The 17,490-nt window shown below is 53.7% G+C and overlaps 1 protein-coding gene across 14 annotated transcripts; it reads left to right on the top strand.

The window, feature by feature from the left end:
- Positions 1–1,152: 1,152 nt before the first annotated feature.
- On the top strand, positions 1,153–17,401 carry ZSWIM8 (zinc finger SWIM-type containing 8). Of its 14 annotated transcripts, none has more exons than XM_054437299.2 (26): positions 1,153–1,649; positions 4,252–4,405; positions 4,677–4,771; positions 4,948–5,120; positions 5,298–5,405; positions 5,537–5,618; positions 5,753–5,873; positions 6,563–6,764; positions 6,912–7,087; positions 7,448–8,444; positions 9,178–9,309; positions 9,457–9,636; positions 9,739–9,922; positions 10,148–10,231; positions 11,146–11,270; positions 12,389–12,629; positions 12,728–12,886; positions 12,991–13,219; positions 13,395–13,684; positions 13,842–14,065; positions 14,614–15,102; positions 15,623–15,782; positions 15,904–16,080; positions 16,244–16,363; positions 16,688–16,798; positions 16,924–17,401. In XM_054437299.2, the coding sequence occupies exons 1-26, from the start codon at positions 1,442–1,444 to the stop codon at positions 17,382–17,384; spliced, it is 5,682 nt and encodes a 1,893-aa protein (XP_054293274.1). In that variant the 5' UTR covers positions 1,153–1,441; the 3' UTR covers positions 17,385–17,401. The 14 variants fall into 14 exon arrangements, with proteins under 14 accessions (XP_054293274.1, XP_054293281.1, XP_054293276.1 ...); XM_054437306.2 differs by having other exon boundaries at positions 10,133–10,231; positions 15,623–15,806; XM_054437301.2 differs by having other exon boundaries at positions 1,154–1,649; positions 15,623–15,806; positions 16,620–16,798.
- The last annotated feature ends 89 nt before the right edge of the window (positions 17,402–17,490 follow it).

Raw genomic sequence — 17,490 nt, 5'->3', positions numbered from 1 at the left:
CACTGCAAGCTTCCCAGGTTCACGCCATTCTCCTGCCTCAGCCTCCCAAGTAGCTGGGACTACAGGCGCCCACCATCACGCCCGGCTAATTCTTTGTATTTTTAGTAGAGACGGGGTTTCACCGTGTTAGCCAGGATGGTCTCCATCTCCTGACCTTGTGATCTGCCCACCTCAGCCTCCCAAAGTGCTGGGATTACAGGCATGAGCCACCGCGGCTGGCCTTAGGAGTTCTTAACCTAGGTCAATAGACTCCAGTTAAGACGTCTGTGAACTTGGGAGAAAATTTATATTTCTAACTCCGACTGAAATTTAGCATTTCAGTCAGGGTTATGGAAAACAAACCACAGTAACATTATCAAAACCTATATGAAATCATGGTATTTTCATATCATGTTACAGTTGGTTGCAAATATGTCAAAAAGCATTTATACTCATCACTAGCTTCAAAATTGTGATAGTTACTACACTTCCTCCTAGATCTTGTCATTTAATGTGTAAATAAAGGAGCACTATTACGTTACAGATTTGTTCTATTAATAGTTTAATAATTGTATTTAAACAACTGGTTTCCTTTGTAATTCTTGGTATTTTGTGCATTTGTAAACAATCTGAGAAGGGGGTCCAGAAACCTACCTAGACTGCTAAAGGGTCCATGGCACAAAAAAAGGTTGAGTTACTAGACCCAAAGGCCGTATGGACAAACAGTACAACCATTTCCTGAAATCAAATGCATTCTTTTGTGATGTTTCCCCAGTTAGACCCTATAAAAAGGTCGGCTGGATTGCAGACTTCTGGACTACGATTCCCAGAAGGTGGTGCGGACCTGGGACCTATCCAGAGTTAAGACAATAACTCCATCCAATAGTTCCTGTCCTCTCCTGACAGCCTACAATTCCCAACATGCACGGCGGCTGTTTATTCCTTGGGGACATTATGGACTCCGAGTTATTGCTGGGATCTGTAGTTGCTTCGTATAACGTTGGGGGTTGGCTTCTTCTTATGGTGTCTGAGGGTGGGCTCGAGAGAAAAAAAGCAAATGCAGCAGTTAAATAAACGTGTCCCCTACATCCGCCCGTACCCGATCCGGATCCCGAGCGCGCGAGGGCGGAAGTGGTGGTGGCCCGCGCGGCCGGAAGTCCAGATCAGCTGATGGGGGAGGCGGCTCCGCAGCCGCCTAGAGGCCCCAGCCGCTGAGCGCTTCGTCCCGGCCTTAAGTCTCGGAGACTGGCCAAGATCACCGCTTGCACCGCGCTGTTGGGCGAGGCCCGGTCCTGTCTCTTTCCCAGGCCTGAGATTCTCGCCCGGCACGGCCGCCCTGAGCGCCCCGGCCACCCCCAGCCCCGGCTCGCCCCTCAGGCCCCGGGCCTCCCCTCAACCCCCGGCCGGCGGCCCAGGCCCCGGATCCGCGGGGGGGGACCCGGCCCCGGGGGGTGCGGGCCCCATGGAGCTGATGTTTGCAGAGTGGGAGGACGGAGAGCGCTTCTCATTCGAGGATTCGGACCGTTTTGAGGAGGATTCGCTCTGTTCCTTCATCTCTGAGGCCGAGAGCCTCTGCCAGAACTGGCGGGGATGGCGCAAACAGTCAGCGGGGCCCAATTCCCCCACTGGCGGCGGTGGCGGAGGTGGCAGTGGCGGTACCAGAATGCGAGGTGAGAGTGAGCTGGGGGGAAGAGGAGCGGCAGGCCTTGCTTGGGCCTAGCTTAGGAGCTGTCCGGGACCAGGAGCTGTCCCCGACCAAGAGCTCTCTTCAACTAGGGGAAGAACGGGGAGCTGTCCCCGGCCGGGAGCTGTCCCCGACTGGGAGCTGTCCCAAGCTTAGAACAGACTTCAGAACTCGCTTTTCCGGCCTTCCTGGGGTGGGCTGGCTTCTCCACACCTCTGTGTGTGTGTGTGTGTGTGTGTGTGTGTGTGTGTGTGTGTGTGCGCGCGCTGTGGCAGGGAGATCCTATGGACAGAAAGTAAATCTTTCGTCACTCCTTTGCCTTAGAGATGGGATAAGGCATCCCATCTCTAAGGGAGAATAATCTTGTCTTTGACTTGGGAATACTTAAGTGCGTTCAGTCGGAGGCATACTGGAAAGTAGAGAGAAGAGAATGTGGGTAGGGGGCTGATTGTGAAGAAGTGACCACTTGTGGCTTGTCACCGCATTGCAAAGTGCATTGGGAGCTTTTTGCTTCGGGGTGATGATCTCTGATCCCAGAAACACCAAGAAGGGATCCCACCCAGAGGAAAATAGAGGTGAACTGGCCTGCCAGAGATTCCATAGTTCATAGGTTTAGATCATAGACTTTGCTTCTGGCCATGTCAAATATCTGTCAGAAGCCAAGGCTGGGACTTGCCTGCTGTGCCTTCCTCATGGCACAGTTTTTGTCCTGGTCCTCAGTGGAAGCTGGCTTTTTTCAGCAGTTGAGATGTTTAATTTGTGTGATTCTACTCAGGCCTTTTCAAGAGTCCTGTTTTCCAAACTGGCTTGTGGAGATTTCTGGTGCTCCTTTGGGAAAGAGAGAAATTTACATATATCACTTTTTTTTTTTTTTTTTTGAGACGGAGTTTTGCTCTTGTTGCCCAGGCTGGAGTGCAATGGCACAATCTCGGCTCACCGCAACCTCCGACTACCCAGTTCAAGCGATTCTCCTGCCTCAGCCTCCCGAGTAGCTGGGATTACAGGCATGTGTCACTACGCCCGGCTAATTTTTGTATTTTTAGTGGAGACCGGGTTTCTCCATGTTGGTCAGGCTGGTCTTGAACTCCCGACCTTAGGTGATCTGCCTGCCTCGGCCTCCCAAAGTGCTGGGATTACAGGCGTGAGCCACCGCGCCCGGCATATATATCACTTTTTAGGAGTGGCGGAGTGGTGGCATTCAGCCTCAGTTGGAGAGAGGATATGTCCTGTGTACATACACACAAACACACACAGATCATAGGCAGTTTTACCGTGGGTCTTCTGTGGCCTTCCGGCTTCTTTCATATTTGAGTATGTGGATGGTCTTGGGGCTTAGTGCTCCCTCACTTTGAGGGAAGTAACTGAAGTCATAGTGATGAAGATTGTTAACATATTGGTATCTTCCTGGTCAGGTTAAAATCTGGGAAAACATGCCATATTACCCCAATCCCCCCACTTCAGTCACTCACTTGTAAAATAAAGGGGTTGGCCGGGTGCAGTGGCTCGTGCCTGTAATCCCAGTACTTTGGGAGGCCGAGTCGGGTGGATCACTTGTGGTCAGGAGTTTGAGACCAGCTTGGCCAACATGGTGAAACCCCGTCTCTACTAAAAATACAAAAGATTTGCTGGGTGTGTTGGCATCCGCTTGTAATCTCAGCTACTTGGGAGGCTGAGGTGGGAGGAAAGTTTGAACCCAGGAGGGAGAGGTTGTGGTGAGCCAAGATGGCACCAGTGCACTCCAGCCTGGGTGACAGAGTGAGACTTCATCTCAAAATAAACAAATAAAAATCAAAAAAATAAAATAAAGGGATTAACTTTTTAAAAAAGGTTCTTTTTAATTCTATGATTTTCTGATCTATCAATGTGACTAGCAATTTTGTGAGATGTACAGTTTGTCATGTTATCACTACTTTTTGATTAAAACACTGTGGAAAACCTTGAGTGGTAACTTTATCTTAGTCCAGGTGATTCCAGTTGCAGCAGTAGCTAGGTCCCTTGTGATAACTCTCTCCCCTTGAGGGTTTCCAGTGTGGGAAGTTGTCATTTAGGTGTGCCAAAAGTGGTCTGGCCTCTCGTGCTTCTTGAGACCCCTTCTGGGCTCTGGTCTATCTTTTCTCCTTAGCTGGGGGCCTACAGTCATCTAGAGTTAAAGGGATGGTTAAAAAAAAAAAAAAAGGCAATCAGAGGCAAGAATGCCAGAGGAGAGACATTAACCATGTAATTTGAATTTAAAATGCTCATGGAATATGGGAAATTCAGTGCTGAGCCATGTGAGCAGGGTTACTTGCTAGGGTCCTGGAACGCACCTGTCTGGCCAGGAGTTTCTTAAGATATGTCTGGTATCTTCTGTTCTAGACCTTAGGTGTCGCTGGCTGTGGGCTGGGGATTGTCCAGCTCCCCTTTCCCATATGGAGCCTTAAGGCTTAGTGTATCCTGATAGGGGGATCTCTAGGACTTTCATCCAGGTCTCCTCTTTCTTTCATAGTGAAGGTGAGGCCCAGGATGTTGCACTGGCATGAGTGCCAAGAAACCATGGCCCTTTTCATTTCCTATTCTCTTTCCCCTGATCCCAACCATTGTTTGCAAAGATGGACTGGTGATCCCATTGGTGGAGCTGTCAGCAAAGCAGGTGGCATTTCATATCCCATTTGAAGTGGTGGAGAAAGTTTACCCACCGGTGCCTGAGCAGCTACAGCTCCGAATTGCTTTTTGGAGCTTCCCTGAGAATGAAGAGGACATTCGGTGAGGCCAAAGGACTGATGATGGGGAGTGGGGTCCTGATACTCCACACTGTCTGCTGGGTTTCCCATAGAACAAAGGAGACATTGTATTTGGGGCAGTGGTAAGAGGAAGACAAGGGAGGGATTGCCTGGGATTCCACTCCCTCCCCCTACCCCCCGCCCCGGGGAAGGAGTGAGGCTGGGGAGAGAGTGCCTAGGGCATTGTGGTCTCTGACAGGATCTGCCAAAGGTTATTTGCTGAGTTGTGACTGTGTCCTCTTCTTCACCCCCAGGCTGTATTCGTGCCTGGCCAATGGCAGTGCGGATGAGTTTCAGCGAGGGGATCAGCTCTTCCGCATGAGGGCTGTGAAGGACCCATTGCAGATAGGTGAGTGGGCCATCATGCCATGTGGCACATCCTACTCCTCCCACCCCCTGGCTTATGAAGTAAGAACACACCGCAAGAAGCTGGAGCATGTTGTCTGAATAACTGCAGGGCCAGGGTCAAGGGCAGAGACCCAGGTCTTGACAGCACTCCCTGACCACGCCCCCATTTCTCCCCAGGGTTCCACCTGAGTGCTACAGTGGTGCCACCTCAGATGGTCCCTCCTAAAGGGGCCTACAACGTGGCTGTGATGTTTGACCGCTGCCGGGTCACTTCCTGCAGCTGTACCTGTGGGGCTGGGGCCAAATGGTGCACCCACGTCGTGGCACTGTGTCTCTTCCGCATCCACAATGTGAGGCCCTCCCAATTTATCCCGGCCCTATCCTACACTCCATCCCCCCCTTCTCTGCTGCATGCCTGGCTACAATGTGAGCCTCCTCACCTCCCCTACTCTGCCTGTCTATCCCCCAGCTCCAGCTCCAGCAAGCCTGTTCTCAGATTGTTCCATTTTTCTCTGTGTCCCCTTCAGGCTTCTGCAGTCTGCCTGCGAGCCCCAGTCTCAGAGTCCCTGTCCCGGCTACAGAGGGACCAGCTGCAGAAGTTTGCTCAGTACCTCATCAGTGAGCTCCCTCAGCAGGTGGGTGAGGTTGGCACCCCTTCCTGCAATTAGCTCCGGGCCAGGCCGCATAGCAGCCTTCCTGTTAGGCCCAGGCCTCCATGGGTTCACCTAGGCCGTGTTCTGCCTGCCTCTGTCTCTTTCTCCCTCAGATCCTCCCCACAGCTCAGCGTCTCCTGGACGAACTCCTGTCTTCCCAGTCAACAGCCATCAATACAGTGTGTGGAGCTCCGGGTGAGTGTGGTGAGAAAGATTGGCCGTAGGAAGAAAGCAAGCTGGTAGTGCAGAGCGCCATTTACTCAAGGCTTGCTGTTGTCAGGCGAATCCAGGCCCCTATCTCTAGGTGACTGACTGCCTGTCATCCTCAGACCCCACAGCAGGGCCCTCAGCATCGGACCAGAGTACTTGGTATCTGGATGAATCGACACTCACTGACAACATCAAGAAGACACTGCACAAGTTCTGTGGCCCCTCGCCTGTGGTCTTCAGGTAAATCGGATCTCTGCATACCTGTGTCTGTGGTGGAGGGGGAGCGTCCCTCAGACTGATGACAGATCCTTTCTTCTATTCATGCTTGTGACCCCTACCTTTTATTCCCTGAACTGGCACAGTGCCTGACACACAGTTGTAGTTGTCACTAACGAATTAATGGAAGATGATGACCTTGTACAGTCACAGAGTGGTCTGCTCTTAGCTAGCAAGAGTTCCTTTTCTTCCTTTGATAGATCAGGAAATGGAGGCAGAGAAAGATTTAAAGAGTTTTTGTGGCTGGGGGTGGTGGCTCATACCTGTAATCCCAGCACTTTGTGAGGCTGACGTGGGCAGATCACCTGAGGTCAGGAGTTTGAGACCAGCCTGGCCAACATGGCGAAACTCCATCTCTACTAAAAATACAAAAATTAGCCAGGCGTGGTGGCGGGCGCCTGTAATCTCAGCTACTTGGGAGGCTGAGGCTGGAGAATCGCTTGAACCCGGGAGGCGGAGGTTGCAGTGAGGTGAGATCGCGCCATTGCACTCAAGCCTGGGCGACAGAGCAAGACTTGGTCTCAAAAAAAAAAAAAAAAATTGTTACAGATGTCCTTTTCCCTCTATCTTCTGTATTTTGGGGCCAGAAGCCCTTTTAGGTTTCATTCAACCCTGTCTTACTGTCATGGTTTTCTGTTCCTCTGCTTTTACAGTGATGTGAACTCCATGTATCTATCTTCCACGGAGCCGCCAGCCGCTGCTGAATGGGCATGTCTGCTGCGCCCTCTGAGGGGCCGTGAGCCAGAGGGCGTCTGGAACCTGCTAAGCATCGTGCGGGAGATGTTCAAGCGGAGGGACAGCAATGCTGCCCCCTTGTTGGAAATCCTCACTGACCAGTGCCTCACCTATGAACAGGTAATCACCCAGCATTGGGGAGACCCATGGTGGCTCATTCTCTCCCTCCCCCTGCCTCATCCTCCTCTTGCTGAAATGGACTCTGGGAGGGCTACTCTGCCTTTCTCTGAGCTCTCAGGTGTAGCTCACAGCCTTCTTTGTCTCCAGATAACAGGTTGGTGGTATAGCGTACGTACCTCAGCCTCACACAGCAGTGCCAGTGGGCACACGGGCCGTAGCAACGGGCAGTCAGAGGTGGCAGCCCATGCCTGTGCCAGCATGTGTGACGAGATGGTCACACTGTGGAGGCTGGCCGTGCTGGACCCTGCCCTCAGCCCCCAGCGGTGAGTCTCCCCTGAGGCTCACCACAGAACTGAGCCTGGGCCAGCTCAGGACAGACTGAGCCTTCATCTCCTTGTTTGCAGAGACATACCATGATTTTAGTCCTCGGGAAACGGGAGGTGCCGAGCGCTGGTGTTAGCAGTGATTTATGAGTCCTTTTTCTGAGAGGCTTTCATCCTTCTCTCCCCTAAATAACACCCACTTTTCAAAATTCTCCAGTGTTTCAGTGATGCTTATGGGGCTGGGTCAAGAAGTACTTTCCTGTGTCCTTTCCCCGTGCCCCTCTTTGGGGTGTATACCTACTCTATGCCCATCCTTTCCCAGTAGCCCCTCAGCAGCCTCCTTGCCCCTTGTTCCCACAGGCGCCGGGAACTGTGTACGCAGCTGCGGCAGTGGCAACTGAAGGTGATTGAGAACGTCAAGCGGGGCCAACACAAGAAGACGCTGGAGCGGCTCTTCCCTGGCTTCCGGCCAGCGGTGGAGGCCTGCTACTTCAACTGGGAAGAGGCCTACCCACTTCCTGGTGTCACCTACAGCGGCACTGACAGGAAGCTGGCACTGTGCTGGGCCCGGGCCCTGCCCTCTCGGCCAGGTGCCTCCCGCTCTGGGGGCCTGGAGGAATCCCGGGACCGGCCCCGACCCCTTCCTGCTGAGCCAGCTGTGCGGCCCAAGGAGCCTGGGACCAAGCGAAAGGGCTTGGGTGACGGGGTCCCCTCATCACAGCGGGGTCCCCGCCGCCTCTCAGCTGAAGGGGGAGATAAAGCTCTACATAAGATGGGTCCAGGTGGGGGCAAAGCCAAGGCACTGGGTGGGGCTGGCAGTGGGAGCCAGGGCTCAGCAGGTGGCGGAAGCAAGCGACGGCTGAGCAGCGAAGACAGCTCCCTGGAGCCGGACCTGGCCGAGATGAGCCTGGATGACAGCAGCCTGGCCCTGGGTGCAGAGGCCAGCACCTTCGGGGGATTCCCTGAGAGCCCTCCTCCACCCTGTCCTCTCCACGGTGGCTCCCGAGGCCCTTCCACTTTCCTTCCTGAGCCCCCAGATACTTATGAAGAAGATGGTGGTGTGTACTTCTCAGAAGGGCCTGAGCCTCCCACAGCCTCTGTTGGCCCCCCTGGCCTACTGCCTGGGGATGTCTGTACCCAGGACGACCTCCCTTCTACAGACGAGAGTGGCAATGGGCTTCCCAAAACCAAAGAGGCAGCCCCTGCAGTTGGAGAGGAGGATGATGACTACCAGGCGTACTATCTCAATGCCCAGGATGGGGCTGGGGGCGAGGAAGAGAAGGCCGAGGGCGGGGCTGGGGAGGAGCACGACCTGTTTGCTGGGCTGAAGCCACTGGAACAGGAGAGTCGCATGGAGGTGAGGGGATGGAAGGAGGGAGGGCTGGGTGCTCCTTAGCCACAGCTGGGAGGGGCTATCTAGCTCTAGTTGGGAGTGTCAGGACCATCAGCAGGACTGTGAGAACCCTCTTGCAGGTGCCGAACTGGCCTCCCTGCTTTCAGTCTACTCACTTTACTGCTTCCACGTGATTTTCCTGAAATGTGATGGTGTCACTCTGCTGCTTAAAACCCTTCAATGGGTTCCTGTTGCCCTTACGATAAAATGAAAGTACTTGGCATGACCTATGAGGGTCCACTTGATCTGGTCTTTGCCTGCTTTGCCAGCCTTACTTGGCTGCTCTGTCCTTTGCACTCCAGTCAGCTGAACCACTCATGTATCTGCCATGCTCTCTCTTGCCTCCAGGATTTTGGACAGATTGACCTTTCTGCCTGGAATGCTCTTCCCCATTAGCCCGTGTTTCTCCTTCAGGTCTCAGGGATCTTAAAGATCACTTCCTCTAGGGAGTCTCTCTGATACTGTCCCTGTGCCCCAAGATATCCCACCTGCTTCCCCTTGACCTTTCCCTGTAATAGCTGGCATCATGGTGGCGTGTGTGTTTATGTATCTGTGTCTCTAACCAGAGCTCCTATGGAGCGGCACAGGGCCTGGCATGTAGCAAGCGTTCAAGGAATGTTGGCTGCATGAGTGAGCATGATGTCCTGCTCCTGGAAGTTGGGACTTTAACCTGTCTGGTCCCATGTCCTCCCTCCAGGTACTGTTTGCCTGTGCTGAGGCCCTGCATGCGCATGGCTATAGCAATGAGGCCTCCCGTCTCACTGTGGAGCTTGCCCAGGATCTGCTAGCCAACCCACCCGACCTCAAGGTAGAGCCGCCCCCTGCCAAGGTGAGACAGACCCCCTTCCTCTACCTTCCCCTCCTCCACTTACCCCCAACCTGCTCCCATGCCCCACCCCAAGTGAGAGCCTCCTTCTACCTCCACCAAGGTAAGTCAGAATCATCTGCCTGTCTCCTGTGTTTCTTCCCTTTCTAGGGCAAGAAGAACAAGGTATCCACGAGCCGTCAGACCTGGGTGGCTACCAACACCCTGAGCAAGGCAGCCTTCCTGTTGACAGTGCTAAGTGAGCGTCCAGAGCACCACAACCTGGCCTTCCGAGTTGGCATGTTTGCCTTGGAGCTACAGAGGCCTCCAGCTTCTACCAAGGCCTTGGAGGTCAGAGGCTCCATCTTAGCCTTGTACTTCAGTCTCTTTAGAGCCTTGCACCTTGATCTCTATTGACACACCAGAGGTCTGAGCTCCTTCCTGTGCCCTCAGGTGAAGCTGGCATACCAAGAGTCTGAGGTGGCTGCCCTGCTCAAGAAGATCCCTCTGGGTCCGAGCGAGATGAGTACCATGCGGTGCCGGGCAGAGGAGCTTCGGGAGGGGACACTCTGTGACTATCGGCCTGTGTTGCCTCTCATGTTGGCCAGTTTCATCTTTGACGTTCTCTGTGCTCCAGGTATGGTGCCTGACCCTACAGTAAGTGGGGAACTGGGGTAGGGGTAGCTTTCTCTAAGAAAAACCAAGAGCCCCAAGGTTCTGAATCACCTTTAGGACCCATCAGGCAGCTTCATGGGTAGGTCTGTGATGATGAGGATTTTGGGTTCCCTTGCATTTTTTCCTGTGCATGATACTTCTGTCAGCCTGACTTACCCCAACTTTTATACAGTGGTTTCTCCCACAGGTTCCCGGCCCCCAAGTCGCAACTGGAACAGCGAGACACCTGGGGATGAGGAGCTGGGATTTGAAGCAGCAGTTGCTGCCTTGGGTGAGTCTTAAGCACATCAACGAGCTAAGCCTGGTTCAGGTCTTGAGGGACATGAGACCTGTGCCTTGTTCTGAAAGGCTGTATGGTAATGGAAAGGTCAGGATGACATGTGTGAGCCAACTAGTGCCTGTAAGACAGGAATTCAGGGCAAAAATGTGTGCTATATGGCTGGGCATGGTGGCCCATGCTTGTAATCCCAGCACTTTGGGAGGCTGAAGCAGGAGGATCATTTGAGCTCAGGAGTTCAAGACCAGCCTGGGCAACCTAGCAAGACCTCATCTCTACTAAAAAAAAAAAAAAAAAAAAAAATTAGCCAGGTGTGGTGGCACATGCCTTGTGCTGCCAGCTACTCCAGAGGCTGAAGTGGGAGAATTGCTTTAGCCTGGAGATTGAAGCTGCAGTGAACCGTGATTGTACCACTGCCCTCCAGCCTGGGCAACAGAGTGAAACCTTGTCTCAAACAAAGAAAAAGAAAATTGTTTGCTATGAGTTTTGGGTATTGTAAGGGCAGCAAAACAAAAATCTAGGGAAAGGCCTAAGGGAAGTGGTAGAATATGGAATGTGGGTTAAAAGATCAGTAGGTCCTAGACCAGTGAACACCATGAGTAAATACACAATGCAATCAAGTTTTCATGAGAATGAGAAGGCCAGCTTCCCTAAAATGATAAGTACATGCTGGGTAAGCAGATTGGACCTGGTTATGAAGGTTTTGAAAAGCACACCAGAGCTTAGGCTGGATACACCAGAGCTTAGGCTGGATATAATAGGCAACGAGGATTTCTATAGGTGATGTGGGTTGGACCAAGGGAACCCCTTACTTCATATGCTGATGGCTTGGGAACCCTGGCCTCTCACCTTTGCTGTCTTGGGAATTATGACTACTCTCAATCCCCATAAGGTCCTCTTTCTCACAGGCATGAAGACAACAGTGAGCGAGGCAGAACATCCCCTCTTATGTGAAGGCACACGTCGGGAGAAGGGTGACCTGGCATTAGCACTAATGATCACTTACAAGGACGACCAGGCCAAGCTTAAGAAGGTAAGAGACTGGGGTTGGGTGCGGTGGCTCACGCCTGTAATCCCAGCAGTTTGGGAGGCAGAGGCGGGTGGATGGCTTGAGCCCAGGAGTTTGAGACAAGCCTGGGCAACATGGCGAAACCCTGTCTCTACCAAAAAATACAAAAAATTAGCAGCTGGGTGTGGTGGCGCATGCCTGTAGTCCCAGCTACTCGGGAGGCTGAGGTGGGAGGATTGCTTGAACCCAGTAGGCAGAGGTTGCAATGAGCTGGGTTCACGCCACTGCACTCCAGCCTGGGTGACAGAGCGAGACCCTGTCTCAAAAAAAAAAAAAAAAAAAAAAAAAAAAAAGGTAAGGTACTGGGGCCTTTGACAGGCAGAGAAAGAGAGAACATTTTACTACCTTTCTCAGGGAGTTTCCAGTACAATGAGAAAAGTGCTATTTTAGGCTGGGTGCAGTGGCTCATGCCTGTAATCTCAGCACTTTGGGAAGCAGAGGCGGGAGGATCGTTTGAGACCAACCTGGCCAACATAGTGAGACCCTGTCTCTACAAAAAATTAGAAAATTAGCCGGGCATGGTGGCGCGCGCCTGTAGTCCCAGCTACTCGGGAGGCTGAGGTGGGAGAATTGCTTGAGCCCAGGAGTTTGAGGCTACAGTGAGCTATAATCATACCACTGCACTCCAGCCTGGGCAACAGAGCGAGACCCTGTCTCTTAAAAAAAAAAGAAGAAGAAGAAAAAAAGAAAAGTGCTCTTCTGCCCATAGGAGGTAAGTAGGGAATCTTGGGGACATCTCATAAAGAATAAGAGAAGACCAATGGTTCTTATAGGAGTGCTTGGGCATGGGGTGGAAGAAGAGAAGCAGAAGGCATAAAGTCATTCATTCACTTATTTCAGTATTTATTGACTATCAGTATATTCTGCCCTGTGGTGTTAATGGAGGATACCAAGATATGTTGGGGTTGAATAAGTTACAAAAAGACATGTAAACCAGGAGGTCATCCTGTGGTTGTAACTGGGGAAGGCTCCCTGAGGATGTAGCAATTGGCCGTTTCAAGGAGAAAGGAAGGTAATAGAAGTCAGGAGCTAAAGGGCATCCTGTCACTGCTTCTCTGGAGGTCACTGCTTCTGTCTTCCAGATCTTAGACAAACTCTTGGACCGAGAGAGCCAGACACATAAGCCACAGACGCTGAGTTCTTTCTACTCATCTAGCCGCCCAACCACAGCCAGCCAGAGGTCTCCTTCAAAGCACGGGGGCCCATCTGCCCCAGGGGCCCTGCAACCACTGACCTCAGGCTCTGCAGGGCCTGCTCAACCAGGGAGTGTGGCAGGGGCTGGGCCAGGCCCCACTGAGGGCTTCACAGAGAAGAATGTGCCTGGTGAGGTGGGGGCACTGGGCAGGGGGGATGAATGGTGTGGACCTATGTTGAGGTCCCCTTTCCTGGGCTCATTCCAGCGTCCTGTTTTCCTCACCTAGAGAGTTCCCCACATTCCCCCTGTGAGGGTCTTCCATCTGAGGCAGCTTTGACCCCAAGGCCAGAAGGGAAGGTTCCTAGCCGCTTGGCACTTGGCAGTCGTGGAGGCTATAATGGACGGGGATGGGGGTCCCCAGGACGGCCTAAGAAGAAGCACACAGGTAGGACAGCCTGTGGGCTAGCATAGAGGGAAGGATAATCCTGAAGGTTGGAGTCTAACATCTGGGACTCCTGACTTCTGAGACTGACTTCTCTTGGGGGTTAGGCATGGCCAGCATTGACAGCAGTGCCCCTGAAACAACATCGGATAGTTCCCCCACCTTAAGCCGGAGACCACTTCGAGGGGGCTGGGCCCCCACCTCCTGGGGTCGAGGTCAGGACAGTGACAGCATTAGCAGCTCTTCTTCGGACTCCCTGGGCTCCTCATCCTCCAGTGGAAGTCGCCGGGCCAGTACCAGTGGAGGAGCCCGGGCGAAGACTGTTGAAGTTGGCAGGTCAGTGGGAAGAACTCCCCATCTTCCCTGATCTGGCCCACCCTCAGAGCCACACCCCTAGTGCAATCCAACCATTGTCTCCCAGCATCCTCACTTTCCCTGGTCCTTCCCAACGTACCTGGATACCCATTTCAAAGAAACCCCAACCCCCGTCCCTACCCCATTGCCCCTTCAGGTACAAGGGCCGCCGCCCCGAGAGTCATGCCCCTCATGTACCCAATCAGCCATCAGAGGCAGCTGCACACTTCTACTTCGAGCTGGCGAAGACAGTGCTGATCAAGGCAGGGGGCAACAGCAGCACTTCCATTTTCACACATCCATCTTCCTCAGGGGGCCACCAGGGTCCTCACCGCAACCTGCACCTTTGCGCCTTCGAGATTGGGCTTTATGCCCTTGGCCTGCACAACTTTGTTTCTCCCAACTGGCTCTCACGTACTTATTCTTCCCACGTTTCCTGGATTACAGGTAAATCATGTGACCTGACTTGGGTATGGGAGGGGGATTAATTGGTGGGGATAAGAGCCTTATCTTTGTGGGGTTACTGATCTGATAAAGACATTATTCTCACACCCCAGTGGTGCCCACACTAACCCAACTCTGCCCTTCTCTCCTTTCCCCTAAGGCCAGGCCATGGAGATAGGCAGCGCAGCCCTGACTATACTAGTAGAATGCTGGGATGGGCACCTGACACCCCCTGAGGTTGCATCCCTGGCTGACAGGGCATCACGGGCAAGAGACTCCAATATGGTGAGGGCAGCAGCAGAGCTGGCCCTGAGCTGCCTGCCTCATGCCCATGCATTGAACCCTAATGAGATCCAGCGGGCCCTGGTGCAGTGCAAGGAACAGGTATTTCTATGGGCAATCTGGGAACAACTTCTGGGGCATCTGGGCAGGGAGGTTGGGCATGGGAAAGCTAAGGGCCCAGCTCTTGATTCCCATATCCTGGAGTTTACAGATGATTGTTGGTCCTCTCATGGCGACATTTTCCCCATTAATGTGCTTTCACACCCATCTTTCCTTTACCTTACAACTCAAAGGTTAGGTTTATTTCTATTTTACAGATAAGGAAATGGAGGCCTACAGTTTAGGGACCAAGATGATCACTCAGGATAGAAAACTTAGGGAAGGCCTCATACATGTAAGACTTGAATGGGAGGGGGCTGTTAAATTAGTTTGAAACTGGGACTATAACCTGGGTCTTGACTCATTTTGGTCAGTATTTATTCAGTGTGTGAAGCACTCACTGCTCTGATAACGGACTCTAAGCATTGACACTGACCTCTGATGCCTCCCTGGGAATGAGACAGCTCTGAGGGAGACACTGGAATCTCATTTAACACCATCCATGTGGTAAAGGCCTTTCCACCTTAACACTCTGTGCCCCTCTCTTCCAGGACAACCTGATGTTGGAGAAGGCCTGCATGGCAGTGGAAGAGGCAGCTAAGGGTGGGGGCGTGTACCCTGAAGTGTTGTTTGAGGTTGCTCACCAGTGGTTCTGGCTATATGAGCAAACTGCAGGTGGCTCATCCACAGCCCGTGAAGGGGCTACAAGCTGTAGTGCCAGTGGGATCAGGGCAGCTGGGGAGGCTGGGCGGGGTATGCCTGAGGGTAGAGGGGCCCCAGGGACTGAGCCGGTTACAGTGGCAGCGGCAGCAGTGACAGCAGCAGCCACAGTGGTGCCTGTCATCTCGGTGGGGTCTAGTTTGTACCCGGGTCCAGGACTGGGGCATGGCCACTCCCCTGGCCTGCACCCCTACACTGCTCTACAGCCCCACCTGCCCTGTAGCCCTCAGTATCTCACTCACCCAGCTCACCCCGCCCACCCCATGCCTCACATGCCCCGGCCTGCCGTCTTCCCTGTGCCCAGCTCTGCATACCCACAGGTGAGACCAGTGTTCTGCTGGGGGGGGGTAAGGCATGGGAAAATACTGGGAATTCATAGGGGGTTGGAGTGGGGTACTCTGGGAATATAATTGGGGAGTCAGAGAGTCCTGGTGAGGTGGTGGGAGTCTGGGGGACTCAGCCCAACTAAAGTAAGAAATGACGGCTGGGCATCCTGGCTCATGCCTGTAATTCCAGCACTCTGGGAGGCCGATGTGGGTGGATCACTTGAGGTCAGGAGTTCGAGACCAGCCTGGCCAACATGGGGAAACCCCGTCTCTACTAAAAATTAGCGAGTGCACGCCTGTAATCCCAGCTTCTTGGAAGGCTGAGATGGGAATCACTTGAATCTGGGAGGCAGAGGTTGCAGTGAGCAGATATCGTGCCACTGCACTCCAGCCTCGAGGACAGAGTGAGACTGTCTAAAAAAAAGTCAGGATAGCAGCTTGTGGGGGGTGAAGCAGGAGAGCAACATCCTAATCAAATTTGGCATCTTCCCCCTGTTCTTCTCCTTGCCCCTAGGGTGTGCATCCTGCATTCCTGGGGGCTCAGTACCCTTATTCAGTGACTCCTCCCTCACTTGCTGCCACTGCTGTGTCTTTCCCCGTCCCTTCCATGGCACCCATCACAGTACATCCCTACCACACAGAGCCAGGGCTTCCACTGCCCACCAGTGTGGCCTGTGAGTTGTGGGGCCAGGGAACAGGTGAATGAAGGGGAGGCACACTGGGCAGGGGAGGTGGGGAGGGAATGTTCTGTCTCTTTGGGCTCTGAGTTCCTCACATGGCTCTCACCCCACTTAGTGAGCAGTGTCCATCCAGCATCCACGTTTCCAGCCATCCAGGGTGCCTCACTGCCTGCCCTGACCACACAGCCCAGCCCTCTGGTGAGCGGAGGTTTTCCACCGCCCGAGGAGGAGACACACAGTCAGCCAGTCAATCCCCACAGCCTGCACCACCTGCATGCTGCCTACCGTGTCGGTGAGAGGACATCCCTTTCTGTGCTCCTACCTGCAGTTGTGCCAGTGGCTCTTCAGAGGACCCTTCCTCTAGCTCTTCATTTGTTTACTGTGGGGTCAGGTGGCAGGTTGGGGTAAAGGGTGAAGAGGATACACCCTACCATGTGCCCACCCTTATCTCCCAGGAATGCTGGCACTGGAGATGCTGGGTCGCCGGGCACACAACGATCACCCCAACAACTTCTCCCGCTCCCCCCCCTACACTGATGATGTCAAATGGTTGCTGGGGCTGGCAGCAAAGCTGGGTAACACCTCCCCTCCCTAGGACCATTGCCCCCCCCCACCTGCTCTCCCCACCTTCCTTATCCCAGACCTCCTTCCTAGCTCTTGCTCAGAGTTGAGGCCTTGGTCGGGTATGTGTGCGTGCGCGGGGGGCGGAGGGTTACCTCAGCTCCTGGGGTGGAGGGAGGCTCTCTGCCAGGCCAGAGCTGAGATCTGTAAGTTGGGTCCCTAGGGCAGAGGTGGCCACCCCCGTCTCATGCCCCTCCCCCTGCCCCCCAGGAGTGAACTACGTGCACCAGTTCTGTGTGGGGGCAGCCAAGGGGGTGCTGAGCCCGTTTGTGCTGCAGGAGATCGTCATGGAGACGCTGCAGCGGCTGAGTCCCGCTCATGCCCACAACCACCTGCGTGCCCCGGCCTTCCACCAACTGGTGCAGCGCTGCCAGCAGGCATACATGCAGGTGACAACCTAGAATTATGGAGCAGGGTGGAGCACTTCCTGGGTGGTCTTGGACCAGAGGGAAGGGAGGCAGGGCCTGGTTCTGTGCTTTGTACTAAGGCTCATCCTGCACACATCCTCCTCCAGTACATCCACCACCGCTTGATTCACCTGACTCCTGCGGACTACGACGACTTTGTGAATGCGATCCGGAGCGCCCGCAGCGCCTTCTGCCTGACGCCCATGGGCATGATGCAGTTCAACGACATCCTACAGAACCTCAAGCGCAGCAAACAGACCAAGGAGCTGTGGCAGCGGGTCTCACTCGAGATGGCCACCTTCTCCCCCTGAGTCTTTCACCCTTAGGGTCCTATACAGGGACTCAGGCCTGTGGCTATGGGGGCCCCTCACACAGGGGGAGTGAAACTTGGCTGGACAGATCATCCTCACTCGGTTCCCTGGTAGCCCAGACTGACAGCTGCTCTTGGGCTGTAGCTTGGGGCCAAGATGTCTCAGACCCTAGAAGCCTAGGGCTGGGGGAGACAGCCCTATCTGGGAGGGGGCGTTGGGTGGCCTCTGGTATTTATTTGGCATTTATAAATATATAAACTCCTTTTTTACTCTAGTCGACCTGGGCCTTTCCCTTCTTTCCAAACTCCATGTGCAGATGAACCTTGAACTGCGGGGGAAACTTCTGACACTTGCTTTAGTCTA

This window comes from Pongo pygmaeus, chromosome 8 (assembly GCF_028885625.2).
Source record: "Pongo pygmaeus isolate AG05252 chromosome 8, NHGRI_mPonPyg2-v2.0_pri, whole genome shotgun sequence".
Classification (NCBI taxonomy): domain Eukaryota; kingdom Metazoa; phylum Chordata; class Mammalia; order Primates; family Hominidae; genus Pongo; species Pongo pygmaeus.
This window is presented reverse-complemented; position numbering and strand designations above follow the sequence as displayed.

What these genes read in the sequence shown, in the direction of transcription:
- ZSWIM8 (XM_054437306.2), top strand. Translation starts at nt 1,442, where the DNA reads ATGGAGCTGATGTTTGCAGAGTGGGAGGACGGAGAGCGCTTCTCATTC. An exon ending in TACAGTGTGTGGAGCTCCGG is followed by an intron (nt 5,619 to 5,752) that starts GTGAGTGTGGTG and finishes TGTCATCCTCAG; the next exon opens with ACCCCACAGCAGGGCCCTCA. An exon ending in CCCTCGCCTGTGGTCTTCAG is followed by an intron (nt 5,874 to 6,562) that starts GTAAATCGGATC and finishes CTGCTTTTACAG; the next exon opens with TGATGTGAACTCCATGTATC.